Source organism: Penicillium alfredii (assembly GCF_028826965.1).
Source record: "Penicillium alfredii strain IBT 34128 chromosome Unknown utg000005l_segment0_segment0, whole genome shotgun sequence".
Classification (NCBI taxonomy): Eukaryota; Fungi; Ascomycota; class Eurotiomycetes; order Eurotiales; family Aspergillaceae; genus Penicillium; species Penicillium alfredii.
The window spans coordinates 2,865,767-2,893,022 of NW_026622702.1; the positions used below are offsets into that span (position 1 = coordinate 2,865,767).

Sequence of the window (27,256 nt, forward strand, 5' to 3'; positions counted from 1 at the left end):
GACAATGACATCTTTATAACTTTTCTGTCGACAACTCTATCGACTCACCCCGTACCCAGGTGAGGGTCTCGTATTCCAACTGTGGATGCGATCGTCGGTTCTCGTATTCTTCACGTAAACAATGATCCCACAAAGAGGCTATAGCTCGTCGTTTGGGACCAAATCTGGACAGGGTGAAGTGGGCGATGACAGAGCCACCATCTTTGCCCGCGAGTTGATGCTCGTTGTGGGATGGCGCATTTCGTACGGCTCGTGTTCCTGCAGAATGGAGGCTGTCGAGAGCCACTCAGCGCTGATGGCGCAGGGGAGTGGGGGCTATTTTTAGTGTGTTGCCCGTAGCTTGAGGGTGTTAAGGGAGGTGAAGGAGGCGTAGCGCCTGCCGATCATCTCGGCTTGGCCATGGCGGAGTCTGTCAAGTTGCAAAAATCGGTTGCTCAGCCGACTACTTTGATCGATGGATCATATTTCCTGTCAAGTTACTGGTGACAGTGAACTTGACAGTTCTCGTAGTTCTCGTGTTGACCCTAAATCGGACAGCTGGGTAGATAGGGTTTGGCAGGTGGCTTTTGCCTTGAACTGGACGCGAGTTATCCAAGTCAACCCACGATTTCATGATGACTGCAAAATAAATAAATGAATGAATAAGAGTAAATTATTTAGGGGGATTACTAACAGCGGATCTTCTTATGAGAGCACATACATGTGGTCATTTCATTTTGGCAGTGTTTATATCTCTCTCGAAGGACCGTTGCAGGGTCATTTATCATGAGTTCAACCTATGCTTTATTCTGTAACTCTTTTTAACGACACTTCTTTCTAGAAGCCAAATAAAGCTTGATAAAGTAAACAATTCATACTGTGGATCTATTTGACCAAATGGCACGTCGGAGCAGTATCTGTGGTTGACCATCAGTAATTGACCCCAACCTTAGTATACGGATACCGACCACACGATGAGGTGAAAGGCGTTTAAGTTTAAGCATAAAGAAAATCAGTCAGTTTCTGGCCTTTGTATAATGGTTACGCACCTGAAATGCAAAGAGAAAGACAGCACCCACTGCAACGCAGAGGAAGTAAAAAGAACCATAGATCATTCCATTTAGATGAGAGAAGCACATACTGTATTAAGAATCTCAACTATACAAAAAATCACGTATTATAGCCCCCGTGACGAGTCATAGTAAATGACCCAAACTTTGCTAGCATTAGCAAGACGCGAAAAAAGACGGCAACATCAGTTGAGAGCCGATTTTTGCAGGCCCAAAAGAATGCCCCATCCGACACAAAGGGAAGAACGGGTAAGATTAGGCATAGATGTATTTACAGCAGGTAAGCAGCAGCAGCGGCAACGGCGGCCACTCCAGCCAGGTTGCCCTTGTTGGAGGAAGCGCCGTTGTAGGCCGAGGTGCTGGCACCAGGGCTGGACTCGGTGCCGGAGCCAGAACCAGAACCAGAGCCCGAGCCACCAGAGCCTGAACCACCGGTCTTGGTGGGCTTCAGTGGGGTCGAGCTGCCCGAGTGCGAGGTGTGTCCCGTAGGCGAAGGGACAGTTGGGTGCGGGACGGTGACGGAGCCGCCGGGCAGGGTAGTAGCCGTGGCGGTGGTCTCTGCAGGCGTGCTATTCGACCCAGTCGTGGAGCTGCTGTCGGAGGAGGCAGAGCCGGTCTCAACCGGGGGCACCACGATGGGGTGGCCGGCAGACGAGCATTGGGAAACCACTGCCTTGGAGACGGCTGGATGGGGAGGTGTGTTAGCGGGGTTGCTAGAGACAAAAAGCCAAGAGATGATTGAGACACATACCGATCTGGTCGGCAACCTCGCACGCCTTCTTGACGCAGGGCGTCACGGTGCTGACCAGCTCCGTCTTCTGGCAGTGACAGGAGAAGTCGGTCAGCTTCGAGCAGCCATCGCCGGTCAGGGCCTCGACGAAGCAGTTGAGCTAAGTAATCTGTCAGTGGATATGCTCACCCACTCTGAACTTGAGACCAATGGTCTTACCGAGCACTCGGGGACGTCGGGAAGCTGGGCGTTGGCTAGGCCGGCAGCAACGAGGGCAACCAGCGCGTGGGAGAAGTGCATGGTGATCACAAGAGGTCACAAGGAACCGAGTACTAAACAGCAAATAGAGGCAGCGTGCCGGAAACGACAGTCAGGACTGTAACGAGTGCGGGTTGGTCACGAAGAAAAAGGACTAGCAGTGGGCCTGGGGGGTAATGTCCTTTTATAAGCTTTGGCATGGTCGTATACTCCCCTTCCAGGGTCGCACCAAGATGCGGACAAGTGCCTCCCATCACATGTCTTGTATTTTCCCCGTCAGCAAGCCTGGTGCTCTCAAAAACGCCAAAAGACCGCGGTTGACTCAGCCAAACTATTGTTGAGGGCTGAGATCCCTGGACGCTTATTGCAGGGCCAAGCCTCGATGGCTGGCATCGGGTCCTGGATTTTGTAGCCGATTGAATGGAAAAAGCATATGAAGGCTTTACCATGTTGATGTCTGGACGGGGTGGACACGGCGTCGCCAAGTCAGGACTAGGCCAACAAGAGGTGGCTGGTCGAGTGGCAATTGCTAGACCGGGGTGTACTTCCCAGTCACTGCTAGTCACACGGGTAAATGAAGAGACACTTGAAGACTAATCTCCACTGTGTGAGGATCAGGGTTTAGCGAGACCCTGGAGCCGACGAGAGTCGAGAGGGAAAGTGGATGCAGCATATGCAGTGCAGAATTCCGGCTGCAGAAAGGCGCATAAGAGGATGCAGCCAGCGGTAGACAGCCAAAATGCGGCAGATGCCCGGCTGCACCTAGAGCCAGCCAGAAACACGGAAGCAATTGACAGCGAAGTCGGCCATTGACCAAATAACAACAGTACCGGGAACACAGAATAGAACTTCAGAGAAAAAGCCTGTGGACCGTGGACTCGGTCTCAGCCAGTACCAAACTGCAGTATTGCGTAGCACAGGAAATCCGGGGAAGGCCGCCACTTGAGCCGGCGTAGCATCAGGCCATCCCCTAGTGGGCCCTGGTCCACCAGTTTGCCAGCCCGTCAGCGCCAGTCACCTCAAGTGATTTGGCGAATCTCGAATCTGAGGACTCGTCTATCTCCCCGTAAAGGATCTGGGGGAAAAGGGCACTGCGTTAGTAGAAAGACAGAGGATCCTATTTTTGGCCAGTGAAATCCCTCGCCCTCCGTGCAAATAAGTCTTGAAAATGATCCGGATTTTTTTTTGGAGTGGTTAGGCCGATGTCTCAATTTATCGCCCGAGACATCAGTGAACTCAATCGATGATTATATTTGTTGGTACCCGTCGACGTGGAAATCTGTACCTGCATGTCCTTGATCTACCTGGTTGGTGGGCGTAGTGAGTAGACAGCCATATTCGACTGCTGCCCGAGGGTATTGTGTCCCACGTAGCCAGGAACCAGCATCCAGGCGTGGGACAACACCGGGTGTCCACGGCCGAGGGTCTCGCATACAAAGTGAGACATTTCTGCGGGGTTGATCCAGTTGAGATGAGCAGGGCTGGAAGCCTCTTATTCAACGCCAAGGGCGCTAAGCGGCCACTAGCTGTGGGGTTCACCAGGGTGTGAATGGGTGCAACAGAGACACCATCACTGACTACTGGTTTGTGGCGGACGCCATCTGCGATAGTCGAGCAGGGGAACAAATTGCGCAGACTTCACTGCATGGGGACGAGGGCCGCGAGGGGATGGATCCAACAGATTGTGATGAGGCGTCGATGGACAGAAGACCCCGGGCTGAGCTCGAGGATGATGGAAGGTGAACGATGTACATTGCGGGGAATCTGGGGAGTCCACTCCACCTGACAACACCCTGCACTGACAAGATGTCGATCTCCACAACGAGAGACGATTAATTAGCCTGTCGACCCGATGAGTGTTAAAGCAATCATTTCAGAAAGTATTTCCAGATTAAATGATCACCGGGCGTTCCATCCTCGGAAATTGGGACGGGTTGTCATGATTAACGACAGGCACAAGCAGCAAACACGGGGTATACTTGCTGGACTCACAAGACAATAGGTACAGGGAGTCTGCCATGCCGAGGCTCGACACGCAAGGCCCCGCATGGAATAGGTTAAGTGTGAAGGTTGATTGAAGTGATTCGTATCTCATTGATATTCATACAGTTCCCAACGCCTGATGTCATGCAAAACCGCCGACGCTAGTCCGTCCGGCACTTGAAAATGAATGGGCCGCCATATACATTCTCACGACAATAGGTCATCCATGTTTGCCCGCTGCTTCACATCCTTTTCTGTTAAAAGAACGGCTAGCACTTCGATGGGTGGGTTGAGATTCAGCATATTCGCACGCCGCCAGCGCTTGAGTCGGGCGATGCCGATGCAGGGCTATCGAGGCCGACCGTCAGCATCCTGGTGGACTTGTGGACTCTCCCAAAAGAAAAAGTGGAGGACATACCCCATATTGACTGGACAGATCAAAGTGTCGTAGGATCTTCTCTTCGAGATCAAGACTCTGCTGGTGGACTGGAGAGAGGCATGAGTCGATGGATGATGGTGTAGATTTCTCCGATATTGGAGGTCTACTCACCTCGCGGTGCCTTCCGACTTTGTTCTTCCTTTTCCCAATACCGCTGCAGATCCTGTCGACTGAGATTCATCGCCCGTTTATCTTCCATAGACAGCGGCGCTTGGATTTCGGCGGCGGCCTGCTGCCGCACCACCAGTTCGGCGACATGGGGTTGTGACGGCTCCACAGGAGTCACTGGCACCTGTTGTGGCTCGGGAGTAGCAGAGGCGGATTTGTCCGTAGGGAGGGAGACGGGTGAATCGAGGTTCTTTGCTTTCAGGTTCGCGGAGGGAGTGGCGGGCTTGGTGACCCGGGCGCCGAACGAGAGCGTTGACTGAGCGGCGCGAGAAGAGGCAGTATTACCTCCACGACGACGGGGAGGCATGATGAAGAATGACGCTGGAATTCAGAGTAATGTTGGCAGTGAGTAGAGTAGATCCACGATGAGGGCAGAAGCAGAAGAGGGTGGGGAAGATGGCGTTGGGGTTGCACTGGGCAACCAAAACTTTGCCGGCTCTCGGCAGTTGGTTTCCATGGGACTTGGGAGATTCTGGGGTGAACCTCAGATAATAGACTGGCTATAATGCATTGATATATTTTGAATAGCACGCTTGGAATTTATTCTGATTTTTTTTTATCTACATCAGATCTCGTGGCGTACAGACATGAGCGCCGCGATGATGACATTGGCAACCGGGCCAAGACGAGTCGAGGATCAGTAGCCTACTGGAGCTCGTGGACTACGCTTCACTGGGAACAAGCTATTCCATAGATACAAAAACGTAGCATTTCGTCCAGGGTTCTCCCATGGGGAGGATCTGAGGCTCAAGTTGAGTTGTTCCGATGGGGGCATCTCGGCTCCCTTTCTCCCCCCCCCCCCACATGTGCATCCTGAGCTTCTCCTAGCTCTCTCTCGCCCCTCTCTACCAACGTCCAAACCCGCACACGTCTGTTCTGGTGTGCTTCGAAATTGACTGCGTCATCTTGGGCGCATCTTGCGGGCACCATCGCGCCCTCTATGAACCGAGTCAAAGGGTGGTCGAGGTCGCATATTCCCCACAACTTCTTCACGCTGCGCACGCCCATGGTGGTGCGGAGCCCACTTTATCGACATGGCCGCCTTCGTGCGCGTTTCGGGTCCGGCAAATGGCAATTTTCTAATCGGTTATCCGGGCATCTCTGCGACCATGGTAAGCGCCTACCCTGACGAATGAACCCCGGAACCTCGAGGGGAGAGGGAGTGGTGGAGGCCTCCACAACCCCCCTCCTAGCCAAATCTGCGATTATTGACGTATGTTCACAGCCCCGGATCGAGGGTAAGGTTGAGATTCGGCCTATTGTTGGAATCACAGCCCCCGTCAATGTATCCCTAGTTACCATCTCCCTCCTGCGTCGAGAGTCAATACATCCCTCGGCCGACTCCGTCACCAAAAAGCACCTGGCCCCCCCGCGCAAAGAAGTCGCTGATATTGTGGGCAAAGAAATGCTGTTGTTTCGATGTCCCGCCGGTCGAGAATATGAGGAGGTCATCTCGATGGATTTGCCGTTTGTCCTGTTCATCCCATTTGGCCGGGGCGGCCGCGATGCTTCACGACGTGTACCTCCAGCCAGTCTCCAGCTGCCCAGTCGCACTGCCGAGACGTATTATGAAATGGTAGTGATGGTCCAGCAGGGACAGTCGGAACAGCGCAAATACACCTTCCCCGTGCCCATTGCACGCTACGACACCCTCTCTACCTTTGGTATGTATAATCGTCCCGAGTCAGCAGAGCGCGTATCCGATCATTTGGTCACGCTCGCTATCTCTCTGCCGCGATGGTCGTATGGTCCTCTCGACCCGGTCAGCGTCTATGTCAAATTGTCCCCCAACCAGGTCTGGATGGGCAAGGCTCGCAGAGTGACGATCAACAAGATCACCATCGGCATCGACGAAGAAATTATTTACAACCACGAGGGCGATGAGCCCCAGCGCAAAGTGAAGAACTTGACCAAGAAGACTGAGCCCATTGGCGTCAAGCTGCCTCAGTCAGGCTTTCTGACGAATCTGGGCCTGGTCTTCCCTGCCAAAGATCTGCGAGACTCAGAGGGGGTCTTGCCTCGCAGTCGAACGGCATTCCCCACATACGGTGTGACTGGGTTTACCACAACAGCCAGTCTTTATAAAATTGAGTATTATCTAACCGTGCGAGTGAGTTTCCCAATCTGGATGATGTGGGGTTCACCGAGGCTCACAACACATACCACAGGCCCATTTGACGTCCGCAAGAGACATCACTATCCGCCAACCGATCGTGGTTTGCCCGCTCGACCATGCTGGGTGTAAAGAAGAGATGGAGGCCATCGAACAGGCCGCCCGAGACGCAGCCCATGTGAATCCCGACAACCCGATGTTACCACTTCCCTCGATCGTGCGTCCCAACGATCACAATGCCCTGAGCCACTTGGGCGTCGCTGTGGTTGGCAACCAGAAGAAAGCTTTAATTAACTGAGACGGCTCTTGAGGAATTCGAAGTGAAGATTCGATTGATACCCTATCTTTCCCTGTTTTGACTTGATGGGAGACCTGCAGCGGTTGGATGACGGCCTCTCGAAGGCAGCTTACCTCAGGCGCGGGCTCCATTGTGATGGTCATATACGATGCCTCCCCGGAGGGCTACAAGATTAGATTCTCCCCAGGACGCTATACCCTGCCACGCCTTATGATTGCATCGATCCAGGAGTTGGTGGCGTGGCATTCACGGAAGTCGGCTGTTTATTCTTTGGACTTGGTAATGGGGTGTTGGGGGCTGATTTAAGTCTGGTCGGGCGTTGCGAGGCTACCTCAGCCTAGAGGAGACTTCCAGGTTTTGTTCCCGTGATGGTTCCTCCCCGTCTCGGTGCTCGTTGTCTTTGTCCCTTGCTTTCACAGGGACCACTTTCCTGCCGACTCTTGACTTTGCTAATTGTTCTTCCATGCTTGGCGTGCAACATTCGTATAGTCGATCATCTCAGTGTAAATGCAAGGATCTTGATTAATTGTGAATTATATCAGCCTGAGGGTATTCCTCGCCAGGAAAGACTAGATACAAACATCACAGAGATAGACAAATGAAACCAACAAATTTAGAGAAATCAAAACAGCTCCTGGGTATCGTAATGCATATGCGACAAAGTGCCTCAAAAATCGCGAGCCATTCCCTCACTCGCTAATAATCAGGAATCCCATTGCTGCACTGAGCACGTCCGCATCAGCGGCCGGCTGGTCTTGCATCTGCGAGGCGATTTCAATCCCCCGCAGGCAGTCCTCAAGAATGGAGAGGATGGACTTGTACTGGTGCGAATCCGCACCAAACGTCCGGAGCGCATTCTCCAAACTGTTGGATACCTGAAGATGTGTTAGATAGATTCGAGCATACTCATATTTGCGAGAAAACATACTTGGCGCAGAGTCTCGGTGTAGTCCACGACTTCGGACTTGGACTCCATTGCCAGAGGTTCAGAGAGAATTTTCGGAAGAGAGGTTGGAAAATATTTGTCGGCGGAGATAGAGATAGGTGAATTTGTAGAAATGTGAAATTGGAGAGAAGTGAATTGTCGAAGTGAATAGTAAAATGTGAAGGTGTAGAAAGGCGAGGTATAGTCAAGACGAATGTCTGTTGTGGGCAGGTGGGCCCTGTGGATATCGCCTTATCGATAAGGCGAGTTTTGCGACTTCAACCTTTTTTTCCACAACGCCTGTGCACACCTCACTTTGGATTCAATTCTGGCTGGAATACGCCTTGCCCAAAATGGCCGACGCCGACGAAGATGCCATTCGCGCGCCCTCGAACAACCCGGCGCAGATCGAGACTGACCTGTCCGACGAAACTCAGGACTTTCGCTTGCTGAGCCATCTCAATTTGTACGTGGGATGACATGTCTGGATAGACGCAGGATATTGCTTCGCGCGGTTCTATGGTTATGCATACTAACTCATTCTACGTTTCAGCCTCTCCGACCCCTCCTCGGGCAGTCTCCCCCGCCGCGGCGAGAAAGACTTCGAACCCAACCCAACTGAATTCCAGGCCGATGTCCTCTCTGCTTCGCGACAGGCTATGCACAATGCGCTCGCGTATCCGCGCATTCACAACCCCAAGAACCAGATCGTGGGGATATACGCCCCCGAAGGACCGACACCACCGCCCCAGGTGATTGGTGAATCATTGAAGACCGTCGACGAGCAACAAAAGAGCACCGAGTCTGCTCCCCCTGCTCAGTCCAAGCCAGAGTCTATTAAACCGGACGGTAAAGGAGTTGGCGTCTCTCCAGAAACGTGTGTCTATGTGCCCACCCCGAAGGGCCAATACTTCAAGACTATGGGCCAGGCCGATCGCTGGAACCGGGTTTGGCTGTTGCCGGAGGAAGCATTGTATTTGCTGGAGAGAGGCAGTCTCGATATCCGATGGCCAAGCTCGTTAATTGGGTCGGATTCTAACAGTGAATCTGGTGTTTCAACCGATGAGCCTTCAATTCCCATGAGTCTGCAGGCTGCCTATGCATGCTTCATTGGCCGGGCTGGCTTGACGCTCGAACGGTTTTCTGTCTACACTGGATTGAGACGGCTGGGTTACATGCTGATCCGGGCGCCCGGGTGGCATGACTCAATTGAACAGAGTGAGACAGCTCCGGCCACGTCGGGTACCCAAAAGACTGCCACACAGCCTCCATCTGCGCAGCGTGGTCCTGGTCTCGCTGGGATCTTTGGGCGTGTTTTCCAGTGGATTCACGATCCCATGTCGACAGCCTCGACGACGGCAGGACCCGTCGCCGGCCTCGGCATCCATCGAAACTATGGTGAGTTACATCTTCGACCTCTTGTACGGGCCTTGCGTTCTTTTTTCTTCCGATCTAATCTCAACTCAAGCCGATGTATACCGCAAACTTGCCCTCATACCCTGGTACGACCCCGTCACCGCGCCAGAACCCCATCTCGACGACACAACACCGCCCTTCCGCATCGTCTTCCATGTATACAAACCCTCCACGACCTTCAAAAAAACCGCTCCCCCACCCCCAGACTTCCGCATCGCCGTCCTCAGCACACGCGACCAGACCAGTTTTCCCACACTCTCCCAGCTCGGCGCCTTGCTCGAGAGCACACCCCTCGATCCGCCACGCGGCGACAAAATGGACCGCTTGCTGTACATGCGGCTGCGCCACGGATACCGCCACGTCATTCTGGCGGTTGTCGACCAGGGTGTTGTGAGTTATCTGCGCGTTGCTGACTCGGCGTTTGGGAAGGAGAAGCTCTATGAGGCTAAAAATGGGCCGTCGGGGACTAAGCGGAATCGATTCTCGCATGGATCAAAAAGAAGGTGATGGAGTTTGGTATCCATTGTATTATTCCTTTCCTTTTCGCATTTACGAGAGCGGGTCTATTTAATAAACTGGGTCATGATGGACATATTCCTGGTTGTTGTTCTGGTCATGTTGGGTTGTCGACTAATCCAACCCTGTTCGTTGCACCGCGTCTGTAAGAACAGACGGGACTGAACGAAGTCAATGCGGAGATCGGAGGGCTTCACAGCCTCTACTGGAGGTGTAATCTCTATCGGTCGACACCTACATCAGAAAAAAGTGGTCTGAGTCCTCTACCCGGTTATTCCAATCTCTACAGGATTAGAGATAATCACTGTGCAATATTCGATTCTACAGCGAATAGATCATCAAGTCATGACTCGGCCGTGACAGATAACTTGAATCCTCACTTTCCTCGGGACAGCTCATAAGTATTGTAGAAAACGGCATCCAAGCATCGACCGCACACATCCATAAAAATGGCAAAACTTTTTGTTATTTTCACAACCTGTACATCTCGCTCCGGCTCCGCGCCCCATCAAACACACACGTATTGTCCAGTGGCCCATACTGCCTCGTAAGCACCTTGAGCGCCTCCTGAGCGACGAGTCCACCAGCCAACGAGGCAATATTGTGCAGCTCGCCGCCCTCAGTGCGGCGCAGTTCTAGGATCGCTTCGTCGATGTGCTCGCGCGCCTCATGAGACAGTGCCGCAGGGTCGTCGGTGAAGATCAAGTTCACGATGCGGTCGGTGTGGGTCTGCCACAACTCCTCGTCATCGACGGAGCGCTGCAGTTCCTGTCCGCTGGTTTGTATATCGTCCACGACGGCGTCAAGGATCTGACATGCGATCCAGAGGGGGATCAACGAGTCGGGGTTGCCGAGCTGGTTGCGGATGGTTTTGATGGTGGCTGCGTTGCTGGCACCGGTGATCTGTGGGATGCCTCGTCCGCGCACGACCTTGATGTGGGCTGCGTTCTTGCAGAAGACTTCGATCTCGCGCTCCGGGATTGCGGGAGTGGTTCGGCCCAGCTGAAATTCGAGCTGGCGCACTGTCGCGGTGACCTCGTCGACGTCTTTGCGCGCCTTGGCTTTGTAGATATTCTGGAGCGAGACGTAGTCTGCCGATTGGGCTTTCATGTCGGGCAGCGAGCCCGGCAGTGGGAGCACATTGTGGACAGAATAGAAGGAGCGCACTGCCGAGGCAATGATCCAAAAATCGGGTGACTCTGCCGTCGGCAGTTGGCATTCACTCATCTCGAAGATATCGCGGATTGTGCTGCGTAGACTAAATGGTGAGATAGTCTTCAGCACGGCGGCCGCGGCCTCGTCGAAATTCTCTTCGCCGCCTTCGGCGTTGCTAGTCCGCGCGTTGCTCCGTACAAATTCCCGGAAGTCAGTTTTCTCTCGGTAATTGCTAGGCACATTGCCGTCATGCGACTGTTTCCACTCCTCCAGGAAGCGCAGCAGGAGCAGGATGTACGGGACATGCCCGTGCTGGTGGTCGTCCATGCTGCCAAGGTCGGCCAGCGCGGCGCCGGCTGCGGCGAGCTCGGGCCAGGCGTTCAGCAGACGCAGGTCTTGGGTTGATTCTGGGTCTGGGTGCGTCTCGACAATGGGGAACTCTGCCGCAAGCTGCAAGGAGAATGTCGCGATGAATCCAACCGAGTGTGTGTACAGCACGGGGATGCCGAGCTCTGTTGCTGCTTGGCAGAGTGGCTGCAGAGAAGAGCTTTTTGTTGGTCCCGAGATAATCACAAGCTTATGCCGGGGCAGGAATTCGGGATCTTGGAGGAGATCCGCAATGGGCTGATGCAAAGTTAACAACATGATCCATGTGAGGGTGTTCGAAGCAAGGTATTAGCGCAGAATAGCAATAATTACAAATGGAACAAAGCCATTGCCATGATCATCATACCTTTGCCGAAGAATACCCCTGTACATCAGGATTCAGCTCTCGCAGCAACCGACACGTCTCAGCAGCACGCGACTTGCCGAGCGACTCCTCCTCCAGGAAGAAGTTCACCCCGAGGTCAGCCTCGGTGACCATCGCAGGATCAACAATAGTAAAGCCGCCGATCCCCGGCAGAACAAGGTTCTTGAGCGCCTCGACACCGACAACACCAGTGACGCCGGTGCTGTCCCGGCCAAGCGGGCCATCTGAGTTGATCAGCAGCACACGCGAGTCCTCCAGGGCCTGCTGGCCACTGGCAGCCCACAGCCGCAGCTGGCGGTCATACTTGCGCTCCTTAGAGGACGGCCCCGTGATGGCGGTGAATGTGTCGGCCATGGTTGGTAGTGATTTTGATAAGGCTGATATCGGTGCGGGGAGCTTGGAGGGGTTGTGGTTGGGAGGATTCAAACCATGGCAAGGCTGGGAGGGTCTTTATGCCTCTCTGGTCTGTTCTTGGGTTTTGTCCCACGGATCTCTCTTTTATTGTCTGATGTTGAGGATCTCGCAATACGAGGATGCGCTGAGGCAGCGCCTTAGCTAAGCGGGGATGGTCGGTGCCTCACAACATGGGCATCCACAGTCGACAGCTTTGTTGATGGTGACAACTTTTACTATATGCTTCAATTTCCATATCTATGAAGTCAGGGGCAGCTTACTAGATTATTGTTAGCTCAGTAGGTACTGATGGTTGATATCATTTTGTGGAAACCGAAAACACAAGGATATAGAATCAGTCGGGTTACTTGTAGTAGCCGACGAGCTCTCTAACAAAACACAACAAGAAGTGTAGTGTGAATGATAATTGATCGTGAGAAAATGGAGCTTAAAGAGCAACGGTTTATATGTCGCAAGTGTCGCTGGAAGACTATATAAGAAGACCCATAGCCTCGATCTTTATAATATAGTTGCACGAAGCGACGTTCTGGGGCGCATACTTCACAACTGCTTTAAAATAAGATAGCCTAGAAATGATTGCCATTCTGATGTCTGACATTCTGTCATCACTGTCATCACTGTCATTGGGTTCCTTGACCAGCATCGGAGCGGTGGGGATATGATTTCATAGCATTGAACCAGGCCCTCAATGATGATCATAGGAATGGGAATGGCTACCATCTTTGTTCACACCCCAGTCTTGCGCTTCGGCTTCCCTTTTTCAGTCAACGGCATTGGCATTGTATTTCTCCACCGTCCGTAGTCCGGTTGGCTGCGTCGGAGCCCACCAGCCCGGAGGGGCGCAGGATGACATGGGCGTCTGGGATAGTTGAGGGAAGTATTGAAGTACCGAAGCAGTAGAGCATTCAAGTAGCTCAATGTGTTGCACGTATTCACGATGAATTCGAGGGATATCATGTCCTGATATCACGTAGTCGGGTCAACCGCCGAAAATCCCCCACATTGGCATGACGCTATAGTGCAGCTTCGACCAAGTAGAGAATCGCCCGGGTGTTTTTGAGTTGCGCCGACTCGAGTTACCTCCTCAGGTACACCGGGGATCTCTCTCTGGTTTTTCATCACAGATAAATAACGCATCGATGGTCCGGCCGTGGTCGTCCCTGTGCCGTCCCAGCGTTCTCCGCCTCCCATCGCCTCCCCTCACAGCTTTTCCCTCTCGCCTCCCTCTCTCGGTTTTCCTCACTCGCCGCCATTCCACCATGTCCAACGTCGAAGACGCCAAGCGCGCTGCCGCTAAGGTCGCCGTCACAAACCACTACCCTAAAGATGCCCGATGGGTCGGCATTGGCAGTGGCACCACCATTGTGTACGTCGTCGAGGCCATCAAGGCTCTCGGCGTCGACACCTCCCTCACCCACTACGTGCCCACCGGCTACCAGTCGCGCCAGCTGATCCTCAATGCGGGCCTGATGGCCGTCGAGTTCGATGCCATTCCGCCCGGCACAGTCCTGGATGTGGCCTTTGACGGCGCCGACGAGGTCGACGACGACCTGAACTGCATCAAGGGCGGCGGCGCGTGCCTGTTCCAGGAAAAGATTGTCGCCATGCAGTCCAAGGAGTTTATTTGCGTTGCAGGTGAGTGTTTAAACCCAAGGATGGAAAATGGCAATGAAAAAAAAAAAGAGGCAAAGGAAAAAGCTTACACATACAGACTCGCGCAAACTCCAATCCAACCTCCTCTCCAACTGGAAATACGTTCCCATCGAAGTCGCCCCGATTGCCGCCTACCGCGTCCTGCGCAAGCTCGAAGAACTCGGCAGCGTCAAGCCCGCCATCCGCACCAGCCTCACCCCCAAAGAGGGTCCCCTCAAAACCGACCAGGGCTTCTTCATCATCGACGCCCCCTTCCCGCCACTCCTCAACACAGCCGACATCGCGGCCGGTAAGACCGGTTCCGGCGCCTGGCAGGTCGATGCCCTGGCTCGCCACATCAAGCAGATTGCCGGTGTGCTCGAGGTCGGTCTTTTCTCTGGCATGACGGGCCCGCAGGCGCGCTCTGCTGGTGGTGTCGGTGGACAGAGGCCTGTTGCGGCGTACTTTGGGATGCCGGATGGGTCGGTGTCGGTGCGGAAGGCGGCTGCTTGAGTCAGCCCCTTGGGCTTGGGGAGGATTAATTGAAGACTATTTGGATGCGGCATATGAGACGATGTGAATTATACACTAGATGATACCAAACACATTTCCCCTTCAACCTCGGTCTGGGGCTTCAAATGAAGCTATTTATGGTTGTGATATCGCATTTACGAGATTCTCTGAACATGCATCGTCATTAGATTCGACTGGTATCAAGGCTTCTCAAGCAAAACCCCCAATTGCCTGTGCTTATTTTGCCCCCTTCCCCTTGGCCTCGGTCTCGCCCAGCTCTCGCACAAAGATCTTCACTATGCCCTCCGGCACATCGTCCTTGCCGTCTTCGAACCCAGGGCTGATCGCAATGGCCAGGTGCCTACCAGTGCCACTAAAGGCAACTGCCGCAATGCTGGATGGATACTTCTGGTACTGGCGAATGCGGCGCTTCGTAATGCCATCCCAGAGAGCCACGACGCCATCGCCGCCGCCTGATGCAAAGGTCCCGTGCACGGGGTGGAAGGCCAGCGCGTTTACCGGGTACACCACATCGACATTATCCTCTGAGGTCTGACGATGGCACTTGAAAGCGTACTTGCGCGCCTGGGATTCGGGCGAGGGGTCGAACCACTCGACAGCCACGCGCCCCTCGATACTGGACGAAGCGTACCCGGCATCGTCGGGCATGCAGGCAACAGACCGTGTCATAAACTTCAGGCTGCTTTCGCGCCGCTGCCACGGCTCGACTTCAACGCGGTTGCCACCCGCGGCCGTCTCATCTGCTTGCGCCGACAGCAGAGCCAGCGCCTTCAGGTCGTAGATGTGCAGTGCGCGCGACGCCATGGCCACAACCAGTTTCGTGGCGGTCAGCGACAACGAGAAGGGTTTCGAAGGGAGCGGAACGATGGTGGGCAAGGAATCAGGGTTGGCGCCGGCGTCCGGCCGGTGCACATGGAGTGTCGAGTCCCACGAGCCCGAGATGATAAGGTTGTGTTCGAGGCTGTACACGACATTGCGCACGCCGGCTTCGTGGCTGCTGAGGACAGTTTGCGTGGAAGTATTCACATCAATTCTAGAAAAGTTAGCGATTGAAACTTTCCAGTTCAACACTGTTCCGCAATTGAGAGCCAGCACTCACTTCCGCACATCCCAATCCAAACCCGCCGTATAGATCTCATTCTCGGTCTTCCCGAAACAGACATCCAGCACAGGCGCCCGGTGCTCGAACTTCTGCAAAAGCTTCCCTTCTCCCACTATGCCGTTCTCATCGCGCAGGTCGTACAGATACACATTCTTGTCCCATGACGACACGGCGATCCGCGCGGAATTGGGGTCAGGCGAAAACTTCAAAGCGGAGATGGCGTCTGCGGGCGGTGACGCCACAGTGAATTGATCTAAATGCGGTTAGAATGCAAGACGATGCAAGTTCTCAGGGGCCGTGGGAACACATACTGGACGACATGGTTGGAGCAGCGTAGTTGGCGAAGATCAGCTTGTTCGCCAGCTCCGGTTGTCAAGGGCCTTTTTTGCCGCGACTCACCGCCACTTTGCTTCCCCGCGTGTCGATAAGAAAAAAAGGCGACCTTCTTCCAGTCTTGACATCTCGTCTGATTCTTGTTTTTTGTGTCTGATGCCTTTCGCACAATTGGTCATTGGCCCCCCGGGCGCGGGCAAGTCTACCTATTGCAATGGTATGCACCAGTTCCTGGGCGCCATCGGCCGGAAATGCTCCGTCGTCAACCTCGACCCCGCCAACGACAAAACGTCATATCCGTGTGCGCTGGACGTGCGCGATTTGGTGACCCTGGAGGAGATCATGGAGGAGGACCGACTTGGTCCGAATGGAGCCACACTATACGCCCTTGAAGAGCTCGAAGAGAATTTTGGCTGGCTAGAGGACGGGTTGAAGGAGCTCGGAGGTGTGTTTACGTCCCTTGTGAAGTGGATAGGACGACTGGGCTGACCAGGCGAACTGCAGAGGATTATATTCTTTTCGACTGCCCGGGGCAGGTCGAGCTCTTTACGCACCATTCGTCCCTACGGAATATCTTTTTCAGGATCCAGAAACTGGGCTATCGGGTTCGTCTACCCTGGAGGAAAACATTCAAGTCAAACAGTACAGGAGCAATTGCTAATACACACCAAAAAATACAGATGATAGTTATCCACCTGGTCGACTCGTACACACTAACCCTCCCCTCGATGTACATCTCAGCACTCCTCCTCTCCCTCCGCGCCATGCTCCAACTCGACCTGCCACACCTGAACGTCCTCACCAAAATCGACAACCTATCCAACTACGCCCCGCTCCCCTTCAACCTTGAGTTCTACACCGAGGTCCAAGACCTGTCCTATTTGCTACCACACCTCGAAGCTGAATCATCACGGCTTTCGCATCAGAAATTCGGCGCCCTCAACACGGCGATTATTGATCTGGTCGAGGAGTTTGGGCTTGTCGCGTTCGAGACGCTGGCCGTTGAGGATAAGAAGAGCATGATGAGTCTGCTGCGGGCGATTGACCGCGCCTCTGGGTATGCGTTTGGCTCGGCTGAGGGTGCGAATGATACGGTCTGGCAGGTTGCCGTGCGTGAGGGCATGGGTGGCATGGATGTGAGGGATGTGCAGGAGCGGTGGCTCGATGCGAAGGAGGAGTATGATGCGTTGGAGGAACAGGAACTTGAGGAAGAAGCCCGTCTGCGCACGGCCGCGGCAAATGCAGCAGAAGGCAAGTACCAAGCCGAGGGCGAGGATGCCGATGATGATGATCAGGAGTTGGCCAACTGGAAGAATGGGCCGCTACCGGATAGCGGGGTGAAAGTGCACCGAAAGGCATGACAGAGACTCGGTGATATCACAAAAACATCAATGTACAATAAACGCCGGGGTATCTCAATAATATACAAAAAAAGCATCCCGACTGGTTTCCACTTCCGCCTTGATCAACTTCTTCGTTCCCAAACAGCAATCAATCCACTGCCATGCCCTCATCCTCACTACTCTCATCCACAACAGGATTCATAGCCGGCACCGGGGCCCTTGCCTCAACACTACTCCCACCCAAACCCAACGGGTCACCAACCAGATCGCCAAGAACGCCTTTCTCCTGCGCGCCTCGCACTCGCACAATCTCGCTCCTCGCCCGCCGAATCGCCTCCTCTTCGGCCTTGCGCATTGTGCCAGACACGCGGACTACGCGAAAGACGCAGGGCCGGCCCGCGCGCTTCTGTGCGCTGCTACCGCCGGATGGCCCGCGGTCGGAGTTGTCGGGGACGTGCGACATGTAGGTGAGGGCGGACCAGACGAGGCGGAACGAGGCGCGGGGACAGCGGATGATTGCGGTGGAGGTTGCCGGAGAGAGGTATTTCACTTTTAACAGGTGTTAGAGGGGGGGATTCTTGAGGCATGGGGCATAGGAAATATGCGAATATAGAACGGAGAAAAAAGGACGGAGTAGGTAGAGAGAGAAAGCAAAGCAAAGACAACTCACCATTGATTCCTCCAGCTGACGCCCCTCCCAGCTTCCCTACGCCCCAGTCCCCATACAGCTCCCCTACCTCCTCGCGCACCATCCGGGCCAGCAGTCCCGGCGTCAACGCGTCCGAGGTCGGGGCGTGGATGGCCAGCTGGGCGCTGGACGAGTCCAGCTTCGACGCTGATTTGGGGGTTATCCCGGGCCATGTCGATGGATCTGGGTAGAGAATATCCACTAGCAGATAGCGGTTTTTGAGACGGACCATGGTGGGATGTGATTTCTTTTGTGGTGGGAGAAATTGGAGAGAGAAAGGCAGGAAAATGCTGAAGGGAGAAAAAGTCGATAAGCGATAAGAGCAACTTCGTCTCCACCGTTGATCACCGTGAGTTCTACAAGTTCGAGAGCATTGCTACTGATTCTACTAATTCTACTGATTCTACTGTGCTACAAATCCTCAAGTGTCATGAATGGCAGTTCATTAAGTCCCCGAGAGGTCGAGTCGTCTAAACGAATTAAATCAGATCCGTAGTCGGGCGTAGCACCTTTTTCCATCCGGGCATGCACCCCGTCCACGTTATGCCACAGACGCAGTACATGGATACAAAACTGCTGAGAAACAAAAACAATCATCCAAACTCCACCGTCCGGGTCGGACGGTCTATATGCCACCAGCAGACAGCGCGCTGCAAAACACGGAAGAAAATCACAGGTTGACCTCCACACGGCCCTCGGCACCGCCCTTCTGCAGGGTGGGCAGCAGGTACGTGATGTCGTCCCACGGGTGTCGGTAAAGACCAGTGCGCAGGCGCTTCTGGTCGAGGTAGTGGGCAATCAGACCGATGCTGCGGCCCAGCACGAACAGACCGTTGAGGACGCCCATGCGCATGTAGTCCTCGACCTCCTCGGCGGTGAACGCACCGCAGTTGCGGAGCAGGTCCACGAAGCAGACCGCCACACAGCCGTCAACGTTGAGGATCAGGTTGTCCTTCTTGGAAGTGGTCACCGTCTCGACAGCGATGGCGTAGTCGAGCAGCTTGGTACTGGGGAAGTGCTTCTTGACGAACTCCTTGACGAGCTCGACACGGAGATCGGGGTTGTTGCGGGACTTGACACGGTGGCCGATACCAGGGACTAAAAGGGATTAGTTGATGATTTGTGTAAATACTTCAATCAGAACTTACTCAGCTTGTTCTCCTTGCGCATGGTGTCGACAAAGTCACGGGGGCTCATGCCCTTGTCGAAGGCCTTGGTGAACTCCTCAGCGGCGCCGTCCAGCGCACCACCGAAGCGCGAACCAATGGTCAGCAGACCCGAGACCAGAGCGCTGATCAGGTCCTTGCCAGCACGAGTAGTGATGATGGTGTTCATGGCACCGGACACGGCAGGACCGTGGTCGGCCGTCAGCATCAGAACCATCTCCAGGAACTTGCTGGCGTAGCGGGGCAGGCGGCGGCGGAACCACAGCAGCGACATCACACCACCAATGCCAATGTCCTCCTTGAAGACGTCGGAGATGGGCATACCGGCGTACAGCAGCTCCTGGCCACGGTCGTCGGAGATGGTGGAGATGAAAGCAGCGGGCTTACGGACGAGACCCAGCTCCTGAGCCCACGAGTAGTCGATGGGGATCTTGGGAACCTGAGGCTCAGCGGCGGGCTTGATGGAGCCCTTCTGCACCTCGGCCTCGTAAACCTCCTTCAGGACCTGGGGCAGATCCTCAAAGGTCTCGGGAACGTGGATGCCGGCCTCGCGCATGGCCTTGTTCTTGTACACGGCGGTCTCCAGCTGGGAGTTGGCCGAGGCACCGGCGTGACCGAACTGCACCTCAGTCTTGAACATGCTGGCGCAAGTTCCGATGGCCCACGCAACGATGGGCTTGGTGATGGTGCCGTTCTTGACGGCCTCGATCACACGGTACTCCTCAACACCACCGACCTCACCGAGCAGCACCAGGATCTTGCACTCGGGCTCAGCCTGGTAGCGCAGTAGGTGGTCGATGAAGGTGGTACCGGGGTAGCGGTCACCACCAATGGCAATACCCTCGTACACACCGTCGGTGGACTGAGAGATGATGTTGTTCAATTCGTTGGACATACCGCCGGACTTGGAGACGTAGCCGACGGAGCCCTTGCGGTACAGCTTGGAGGCGACAATGTTGTCCATCATACCACCAGTGTTACCGATCTTATAGGCACCGGGCTTGATACCACCGACGGTGGCAGGGCCAATGATGGTGATGCCCTTCTCCTTGGCAGCGACCAGGATCTCACGAGCACGCTAATGGGAGTTAGCATTCCCCACCCTCTCATATCTTGCGGGGCATATCAACTTACGCGCTCGGGGACACCCTCGGCAATGATGGCAATGGAGCGGATCTGGGGGCAGTTCATCAACTCCATAGTGGAGCTGTAGACGGAACGGGACGAGGCAAAGTTGACAACAGTGTCCACGTCGGGGTGCTTGGCCATGGCCTTCTCAACATCCTGGTAGACGGGGAGGAGGGTTTCGCTGGTACCCCAGTACATCTTGCTGACGAATTGGCCGCCGAAGGTGTAGATGATGCCAGCCACTGAGGGGGTGGCCCGCTTGCAGATGAAGTCGAAGTCGAGCATGCCCTGCACGGCTCGGGGTTGCATACCGCTGGAAGCTGTTAGTGCTGAGTCGTCTACATTTTTGCCGAGCCAACTTACTATACAAAGCATCGTGTCTTGTTGTGGAAGAGGGCGTGGGTGAGGGGGAGAGAGGGCCCGGCTAGGAGGATTGAACCGGGCAATGTTGTCGTTGGCGTTCTGGACGCCGTTGTCGGCGGTCGACAGGGAAGTGGAGGGCATGATGATCTGAGGGAGTGATTAGAGACGGAAGGTAAAAGAAAAGAAGAAAAGAGAGAAACTCACGACTGTGTGGAAATACCCGCTCAATGTGAATAGTGAAAAGGAAAGAAAAAAGGAGATGGGGAAGGGGACCGAAAAAGAAGTCTCTCAGAAAAATCCGCGGGGGTCGAAGTACTCGCAGGTACACCGTACAGCTCCTCCCAGACCGCCGAGTATCTGGTACCCACGTAGCGGGGCAACTCAACACTTGTACTTGGAGGTATAGGTCCTGGATTTACTTGAGATTTCTCATTCTAATAATCAATCAATTGAGCATGTGGATAGAATATATATAAGATTTCTATGTCTATCTTTATAGATCGATATTCACTGGCTACACTAAATACTCTATCTGTGTAAAGACTATCATGACACGTACATTCACGCCCAACAAAATGGCGGTCTCGGTGCAACCCTCTTCCCAACGCCCCCCCACCTTCGGTCGCATTTTTTGCCCTCAACAAGGTGGGTCGCTGCCGAAGTGTACGCTGTACTCTCCAGCACAACTTTTTTTCCAGTTCTACGCTGTAGGCTCTGGTCCACTTGTGCATGCTTCTTTTCTTCCCCTAAGTCTCTCTCTCTCTCTCTTCTACTCTTTCTTTCTCTCTCCATCTTACCCTTGTCCATTCCATCCACACACACACCTCATCATGTCCGCCAAATCTATCCTCGAGGCCGACGGCAAGGCCATTCTCAACTACCACCTCACTCGTGCCCCGGTGATCAAGCCGACCCCTCTCCCGCCCTCCTCCACACACAACCCCCCGCTCGTCTCGCCTCCCTTCACTTCCCCGAAGACAAGGCCGTTAAGGATGTCCTTGACCAGGCCGAGGTCACCTACCCGTGGCTGTTGTCCCCCAATGCCAAGTTCGTCGCGAAGCCCGACCAATTGATCAAGCGTCGAGGCAAGAGTGGCCTGCTGGCCCTGAACAAGACCTGGGCTGAGGCCCGTGAGTGGATTCAGGCTCGTGCTGCCAAGGACGTTCAGGTTGAGACCGTCACTGGTGTCCTCCGTCAGTTCCTTGTCGAGCCCTTCGTGCCTCACCCCCAGGAGACCGAATACTACATCAACATCCACTCCGTTCGTGAGGTAAGGAAAAACACAATACCTGTACAGCAGTGCAACCACTAATTGAACATCTACAGGGTGACTGGATCCTCTTCACTCACGAGGGTGGTGTCGATGTTGGCGATGTTGACGCCAAGGCCGAGAAGCTGCTGATCCCCGTCAACCTCAAGAACTACCCCTCGAACGAGGAGATCGCTGCGGCCCTGCTCAGCAAGGTGCCCAAGGGTGTTCACAATGTCCTGGTGGACTTCATCTCCCGCCTGTACGCCGTCTACGTCGACAGCCAGTTCACCTACCTGGAGATCAACCCTCTGGTGGTCATCCCCAACGCCGATGCCACTTCCGCCGACGTGCACTTCCTCGACCTGGCGGCCAAGCTTGACCAAACCGCCGAGTTTGAGTGCGGCACCAAGTGGGCCGTTGCCCGTAGCCCCGCCGCTCTGGGCCTGACCGCCGTGGCCTCGGCTGACGGCAAGGTTAACATCGACGCTGGCCCGCCAATGGACTTCCCCGCTCCCTTCGGCCGTGAACTGAGCAAGGAGGAGAAGTTTATCTCCGACATGGATGCTAAGACTGGTGCTTCGCTCAAGCTGACTGTGCTCAACGCCAGCGGTCGCGTGTGGACTCTTGTTGCTGGTGGTGGTGCCTCAGTCGTCTACGCCGACGCCATTGCCTCGGCCGGGTTCGTCAGCGAGCTGGCCAACTACGGCGAGTACTCGGGTGCCCCCACCGAGACCCAGACCTACAACTACGCCCGCACGGTCCTGGACCTGATGCTGCGTGCCCCCACTCACCCTGATGGCAAGGTTCTGTTCATTGGTGGTGGTATTGCCAACTTCACCAACGTGGCCAGCACCTTCAAGGGTGTTATCCGTGCCCTGCGCGAGGTGGCCCCGGTCCTCAACGAGCACAAGGTCCAGATTTGGGTCCGCCGTGCCGGCCCCAACTACCAGGAGGGTCTGAAGAACATCAAGTCGGTTGGTGTCGAGCTGGGTCTGGACATGCACGTGTACGGCCCCGAGATGCACGTCAGCGGTATCGTGCCGCTGGCGCTGCAGGGCAAGCAGACCGACATCAAGGAATTCGGCGCATAAAATGTTATTAATTGTTCTCTTATTGTTTCTGCAGCGTCTGTCCGTTGCATGGGTTTGTGGTATAATGCATGGCATATGATTTACGGGACCCTGGGGGAGGGTTCGACTGCCAGAAGTTGTTGAATTTCTGCTGATACTCCCGGCGTCTGTCCTGTTTTGCTGGTCGAGGGTATGGCGTTTCTTCCCGCCCGGACGAAAAGACCCGGTTCTTGATGCCGACGTATATGATTGTTAGATTTTTTGTTACCCGGGATTTCCTGAGTTCCGTCGGATAATTCAAGTGATGATACAACAGTCAATCCAGTAGGACAGTAAATTGAGTCTTGTGTGAAGTGTAGGTACATCCAAGGGTTGGGTGGGATAGTATGTAGATGAGGTGAAGATAAGCTTAAACGGCTACCCACCCACTGACTCCACAAGAGCTCTCCAAGATGGGGCATCTGCACCCCGGATTAACATCGAGGATCTTCAGGAACAGTCCCGCAGAAGAAGGGACGGTGCTGGAGCTGCAGCGAGAGCTAGAGGGTGAAATAGTGAGTGGGTTTCCGCTGGTCCGAGAGAGGGTCCATCACGACGCCGGACAAACGGAGACCCATATAGCCATACCCGTTTGGGGCGTGGATTGAGAGTTGACAGGGAAATTTTGCGTTCAATCACTTGAAACAGTGAATTCAGCCTTCACTTTATCATCTTATGTGGTCCACGCCGACGCATCATACTCGTCCATGAAACTTGTATACTCCATACCAGCACCAGCCCACCCTTTAATCCCTCCTTCCAGAACCACACTTGTCAGGGCTGTATCTCGGTTGTCCTCGATCAGATCCGCAAACCAGCCTGCTGCACGCGTCCCGCGACCTCGAGATGACCCTATCGACCAAGAATGTATCAGCATCGGCGGGAGTCGAGATATGTACTCGCACGCAGGTTCAGACAAACGAACCGCAATACCACACAACATGCTTGACTCTGCTATTCTGCAGAAGAGAATAAAAAGTTGGAAGGGTTGGGTAGAGGCTCTGGGCGGGGAGATTCAAAGATCCGCGGATAGTGCCCCCCTGCAAGTTTACGCCCGAGGTTGTTAGCAGTGGATAGGCATATATAGAAGTTAGAGAGTCTGATATACATCGAAATCCGTGCGTCGCAGGTCCACCAGCACGAAATCCTTCCCGGCCTCCTTCCCCTCCTGGAACCATTGTAGGAGTTCCTGGCGCGAGATGGACGCTGCGACGGTGCGGGGCGCGGGGTATTTGGCATGCCATGGCGACTCGGTCGAGGAAGAAGCTATTTCTGACTGGTGGTTATAGGCCATGGTTGATTGGATAGGGGAGAAAGGGAGAAGATATCAAGCTCGTTGATTTCGTGTTCGTGGTGACTTGTACTATCTGCGCGGGGCCAATCAACGCCCGCTGGTGACATTGCGGATCGCTTCAGTATGACGACTTGAATAGTGACATCCCACTTTTGTTCTAAGTGTGGATTTACATATTTGAGGATCAATTTACCCAGTTTTTACTTCAGCTGGTATGCTCAGAATGAATGGTTTCTGGTGATATTGTGTGACTGAGATTCACGCCGCACTGGACTTGCTAAATACTTGTATCTACTTGGCTCTTTCTTTGAGTAGCTGATATAGTACCAATCAAGGCCTTTAATGTATATCGAAACTGAAAGAATCCCGTCCCCATCACCTACAACTAGGGAACAAAATAGCAAAAGCGTGTAGACAGGGGTCCCTATAAATCAATATCAAATTAGAATCCTTGCCTTTGAGAAGTTGGGTAAACAGCTCCTCCTAGCCTAACCTCCGAATCGCTCGAGCAATGCATCCTCAGGCGGAAATTGAGATAATGCCGTCGGCGGTCGAGATGGGCGTGGTAGTCGAGTACGATGCTGCGGAGTGGCAGTGTGCGCTTGAGCCAGGCCATCATGATTCATGCTCCCTTCTCGTTCGCCGGTAAATAAAGCACGGCTTCGCCCATTCCACATGGGCCGACCTGGCGGTGGCATCGCTGACGCCTCTATTGTCTTCTTCCTCGCCCTCTTGGAGCTGCCGGTCCCGCTTCGTTGGTATCGATGCAGCTGCTCAACTCCATCTGCGTTGACATGGTATGAAGGGGACTGGGGAAGCCGTGGTTGCTGCGCCATCAACGCTGCTGGAGGACCGGACGGCATTGCTGGGGTATGGGGAGCAGCCCGTGACGAGAGCGAGTTTAGGGTCTGTGAGACGGTGTCTGACGCTGCGGTCTGCATCCGGGTCCGCATGGCCCGGGCTTTGAGGAGGTTATAGAGATTGGTCATCTGCGATAGCTTCTGTGATTTCTCACGACAGAGATCGGCAAGCTCTTGGTTCTTTCTCTGGAGTTGGCCCTGGGCCGCTTGCATATCTGGCGGTCGAGTGTTAGCATTACAAGTCAAGGCAACCGGGAGTACTCGACCCAACCGACCAGAAACCTTGCTTTGTAGAGACATAATCTCGGTATTGGCATTGTGGATGACCTTGTCCATCTGTGTGCTCAGATTCGTGTACTTCTCTGTGAGGGTCTTGCCCAAGAACTCTTGGTAGAAACTGGGTGAATCCTGGTGGTCAGTTCACGTTGTGTCTCCAGCAGAGCCATGCCATAATGCCCTCGGAACAGCCAACGTACATCTCCTGTGTACTCTGGTATGTCCAAAACCCCAATGCGCGGCCAGCACACTCCATGATTGTAGTCGGGTCCAAGCCGCTCAACACGCTGGTCTTGTAGTCTTCGGTGGGGTTGAGGATAGTCGAGGCCGCATCATCAGGATTGGGGAGAATACTCTGGCACGCAGGACAGCGACGGTCGTCTGAAGTTGGATGCGAAAGGCCGAGACTGGCGGCGCATTTCAGACAGAAGACATGTCTGGTGCTGTCAGCGTCGTTCAGTTGACGAAGTGCATCGCCACTCACGAGCAAGTAGTCACTACCGCTCTCTCATTGAGCTGCACCCGGCATTTGAGCGAGTTGCATCTCAGATAGAAATCCATGGGGTGTGTTGGTTCGATGATGAAGATTGGAGAGAGTGTCGGCCACCGGAGCAGGACTTCCACCCACCCGAAACAGCCAAATCCGAAGCACGGGAAGACTTCAATGTTGGTCTATTGGAGGAGCTATATTACAGCAAATGGCGAACGTACCATAAACACCCGCTAAAAGAAAAACGTATTTCCAGATGCATCACGCCTCGTCGAAGTCATTTCCTCTTCAAACTCCTTCCCAGGCTCGTACTCGTGCCAGAGACTGGCCGGGTAAATATGCTTGTTCTTTTCATACCACCGTCGATCTACCACTTTGGTTACTGTGGGCTCCTTGTTTGCGCCTTCTAATTGATCATTATTAGGACGCGATAACGCATCATCGGTCGAATCGGCTTGAGGCTTGTCGGAGTAGTCAAACAGCAAGCCGCCTGCGCGGCTGAAGCTGGGAATGCGGTTGGCAATGAAGTAATAGAACTCGTAATGCTGGCTTGAGTCAGATGGGAGCCATGGAAATAGGAAAAGGAGACTTACATGGGGCACAATGACATCGCCCTTTACCAGCATCAAGTCATCAACACTGACACGGGCCCATTCTCGTCGGTGGTCTCTCTTGCCTCTGGCCCCATGGGCGCCGCGTACCCCCAACTCAGCACCGACCTTGCGACACCGGTCCAAGAACAGCCAAACGGGGTCGCCTTTCTTAACCTTGACATTTCCCGCCGGGATATTTGTCCCATCATAGAAAACAAATGGGATCAAGATCTCGGTATTCTTGACCGCTTCCTGCATCGTCAAGAATTCCTTGCGGAGTGTGTCGCGAGCTTGTGCCTCAGCCTCCACAGTCGCCTTGGTCATGGCCTTCGGAGGGGGCGGTGCATTTGGGTTGGCCTTCATGCGGCGAGCACCGTCATCGACTGGGGTTTTCGAATTCGACCGCGATATACTCGACTCGCGCGGGGTTGCTGCTGAGTCTTCCCCAGTATCATCATTATCGTCGCCAAAAGAAAGCTTACTTTTGGCAAGGGGCTTCTTTTTCTTCTTCCTGGGCGGACCATCACTTCGTGGTGTCGTCGATCTATGACGCTGCAATCAGCTCGGATGCGCGAGAATCCCCAACATGCGGCCCTTGACTTACCCGTCAGTCACGTCGCCCGTGGAGGGAGTTGCGCTCCTTGAATTACCGGATGCCAGTCGCCCCAGCGACTTATCATGCGCCTCGCGCTCCTTTTGCTCCAGCACCTCGGCACGGCGCTTGCGAAAATCTGAGAGATGTACGAGACCGACGGTTTGCGACTTGAGCATTTCCTCCGCGGATGCGCTTTGGCCCGTAAAGGACCGAGGGGTGGAGGTCCGGCTCTCTTCCTCTTGTGCCATATTTGCAGCTTAAGACCGGAAGAAGAAACAGCGAA

General features: G+C 54.3%; 15 protein-coding genes across 15 annotated transcripts; 6 read left to right on the forward strand and 9 right to left on the reverse strand.

Moving 5' to 3' along the window:
• Positions 1–1,320: 1,320 nt before the first annotated feature.
• On the reverse strand, positions 1,321–2,079 carry NUU61_004501 (CFEM domain-containing protein; the record flags this gene model as incomplete). Its single annotated transcript, XM_056655083.1, has 3 exons — positions 1,321–1,733; positions 1,801–1,939; positions 1,999–2,079. 3 exons carry the CDS (start codon positions 2,077–2,079, stop codon positions 1,321–1,323), a joined length of 633 nt encoding a protein of 210 aa, XP_056513110.1.
• Positions 2,080–4,227: 2,148 nt separating this feature from the next.
• NUU61_004502 (putative DNA polymerase delta subunit 4) lies at positions 4,228–4,934 on the reverse strand (the record flags this gene model as incomplete). Its single annotated transcript, XM_056655084.1, has 3 exons — positions 4,228–4,368; positions 4,439–4,506; positions 4,571–4,934. 3 exons carry the CDS (start codon positions 4,932–4,934, stop codon positions 4,228–4,230), a joined length of 573 nt encoding a protein of 190 aa, XP_056513111.1.
• A 58-nt stretch (positions 4,935–4,992) lies between these two features.
• Positions 4,993–5,321, forward strand: NUU61_004503 (uncharacterized protein; the record flags this gene model as incomplete). The annotated part of the gene is made up of 2 exons (XM_056655085.1): positions 4,993–5,104; positions 5,197–5,321. The coding sequence occupies 2 exons, from the start codon at positions 4,993–4,995 to the stop codon at positions 5,319–5,321; spliced, it is 237 nt and encodes a 78-aa protein (XP_056513112.1).
• A 340-nt stretch (positions 5,322–5,661) lies between these two features.
• On the forward strand, positions 5,662–7,038 carry NUU61_004504 (arrestin C-terminal domain-containing protein; the record flags this gene model as incomplete). The annotated part of the gene is made up of 3 exons (XM_056655086.1): positions 5,662–5,739; positions 5,853–6,737; positions 6,796–7,038. The coding sequence occupies 3 exons, from the start codon at positions 5,662–5,664 to the stop codon at positions 7,036–7,038; spliced, it is 1,206 nt and encodes a 401-aa protein (XP_056513113.1).
• A 689-nt stretch (positions 7,039–7,727) lies between these two features.
• NUU61_004505 (uncharacterized protein) lies at positions 7,728–8,014 on the reverse strand (the record flags this gene model as incomplete). The annotated part of the gene is made up of 2 exons (XM_056655087.1): positions 7,728–7,913; positions 7,967–8,014. 2 exons carry the CDS (start codon positions 8,012–8,014, stop codon positions 7,728–7,730), a joined length of 234 nt encoding a protein of 77 aa, XP_056513114.1.
• A 302-nt stretch (positions 8,015–8,316) lies between these two features.
• Positions 8,317–9,886, forward strand: NUU61_004506 (tRNA-splicing endonuclease subunit SEN54 family protein; the record flags this gene model as incomplete). Its single annotated transcript, XM_056655088.1, has 3 exons — positions 8,317–8,429; positions 8,517–9,361; positions 9,432–9,886. The coding sequence occupies 3 exons, from the start codon at positions 8,317–8,319 to the stop codon at positions 9,884–9,886; spliced, it is 1,413 nt and encodes a 470-aa protein (XP_056513115.1).
• A 480-nt stretch (positions 9,887–10,366) lies between these two features.
• Positions 10,367–12,155, reverse strand: NUU61_004507 (NEDD8-activating enzyme E1 regulatory subunit; the record flags this gene model as incomplete). The annotated part of the gene is made up of 2 exons (XM_056655089.1): positions 10,367–11,674; positions 11,784–12,155. 2 exons carry the CDS (start codon positions 12,153–12,155, stop codon positions 10,367–10,369), a joined length of 1,680 nt encoding a protein of 559 aa, XP_056513116.1.
• A 1,319-nt stretch (positions 12,156–13,474) lies between these two features.
• Positions 13,475–14,360, forward strand: NUU61_004508 (ribose-5-phosphate isomerase RKI1; the record flags this gene model as incomplete). The annotated part of the gene is made up of 2 exons (XM_056655090.1): positions 13,475–13,850; positions 13,927–14,360. 2 exons carry the CDS (start codon positions 13,475–13,477, stop codon positions 14,358–14,360), a joined length of 810 nt encoding a protein of 269 aa, XP_056513117.1.
• Positions 14,361–14,597: 237 nt separating this feature from the next.
• NUU61_004509 (WD40 repeat domain-containing protein) lies at positions 14,598–15,804 on the reverse strand (the record flags this gene model as incomplete). Its single annotated transcript, XM_056655091.1, has 3 exons — positions 14,598–15,414; positions 15,481–15,736; positions 15,795–15,804. 3 exons carry the CDS (start codon positions 15,802–15,804, stop codon positions 14,598–14,600), a joined length of 1,083 nt encoding a protein of 360 aa, XP_056513118.1.
• Positions 15,805–15,972: 168 nt separating this feature from the next.
• On the forward strand, positions 15,973–17,177 carry NUU61_004510 (GTPase GPN2; the record flags this gene model as incomplete). The annotated part of the gene is made up of 3 exons (XM_056655092.1): positions 15,973–16,261; positions 16,321–16,421; positions 16,497–17,177. The coding sequence occupies 3 exons, from the start codon at positions 15,973–15,975 to the stop codon at positions 17,175–17,177; spliced, it is 1,071 nt and encodes a 356-aa protein (XP_056513119.1).
• Positions 17,178–17,307: 130 nt separating this feature from the next.
• On the reverse strand, positions 17,308–18,079 carry NUU61_004511 (Rpp14/Pop5 family protein; the record flags this gene model as incomplete). Its single annotated transcript, XM_056655093.1, has 2 exons — positions 17,308–17,708; positions 17,830–18,079. 2 exons carry the CDS (start codon positions 18,077–18,079, stop codon positions 17,308–17,310), a joined length of 651 nt encoding a protein of 216 aa, XP_056513120.1.
• A 438-nt stretch (positions 18,080–18,517) lies between these two features.
• On the reverse strand, positions 18,518–20,645 carry NUU61_004512 (uncharacterized protein; the record flags this gene model as incomplete). Its single annotated transcript, XM_056655094.1, has 3 exons — positions 18,518–18,945; positions 18,996–20,091; positions 20,148–20,645. The coding sequence occupies 3 exons, from the start codon at positions 20,643–20,645 to the stop codon at positions 18,518–18,520; spliced, it is 2,022 nt and encodes a 673-aa protein (XP_056513121.1).
• A 689-nt stretch (positions 20,646–21,334) lies between these two features.
• Positions 21,335–22,847, forward strand: aclA (putative ATP citrate lyase subunit (Acl); the record flags this gene model as incomplete). Its single annotated transcript, XM_056655095.1, is given in 3 exon segments — positions 21,335–21,395; positions 21,413–21,774; positions 21,831–22,847. The coding sequence occupies 3 exon segments, from the start codon at positions 21,335–21,337 to the stop codon at positions 22,845–22,847; spliced, it is 1,440 nt and encodes a 479-aa protein (XP_056513122.1).
• Positions 22,848–23,538: 691 nt separating this feature from the next.
• On the reverse strand, positions 23,539–24,159 carry NUU61_004514 (uncharacterized protein; the record flags this gene model as incomplete). Its single annotated transcript, XM_056655096.1, has 3 exons — positions 23,539–23,717; positions 23,791–23,905; positions 23,974–24,159. 3 exons carry the CDS (start codon positions 24,157–24,159, stop codon positions 23,539–23,541), a joined length of 480 nt encoding a protein of 159 aa, XP_056513123.1.
• Positions 24,160–24,647: 488 nt separating this feature from the next.
• On the reverse strand, positions 24,648–27,221 carry NUU61_004515 (FAM50/XAP5 family protein; the record flags this gene model as incomplete). Its single annotated transcript, XM_056655097.1, has 4 exons — positions 24,648–25,416; positions 25,496–25,802; positions 26,051–26,922; positions 26,983–27,221. The coding sequence occupies 4 exons, from the start codon at positions 27,219–27,221 to the stop codon at positions 24,648–24,650; spliced, it is 2,187 nt and encodes a 728-aa protein (XP_056513124.1).
• Between the last annotated feature and the right edge of the window lie 35 nt (positions 27,222–27,256).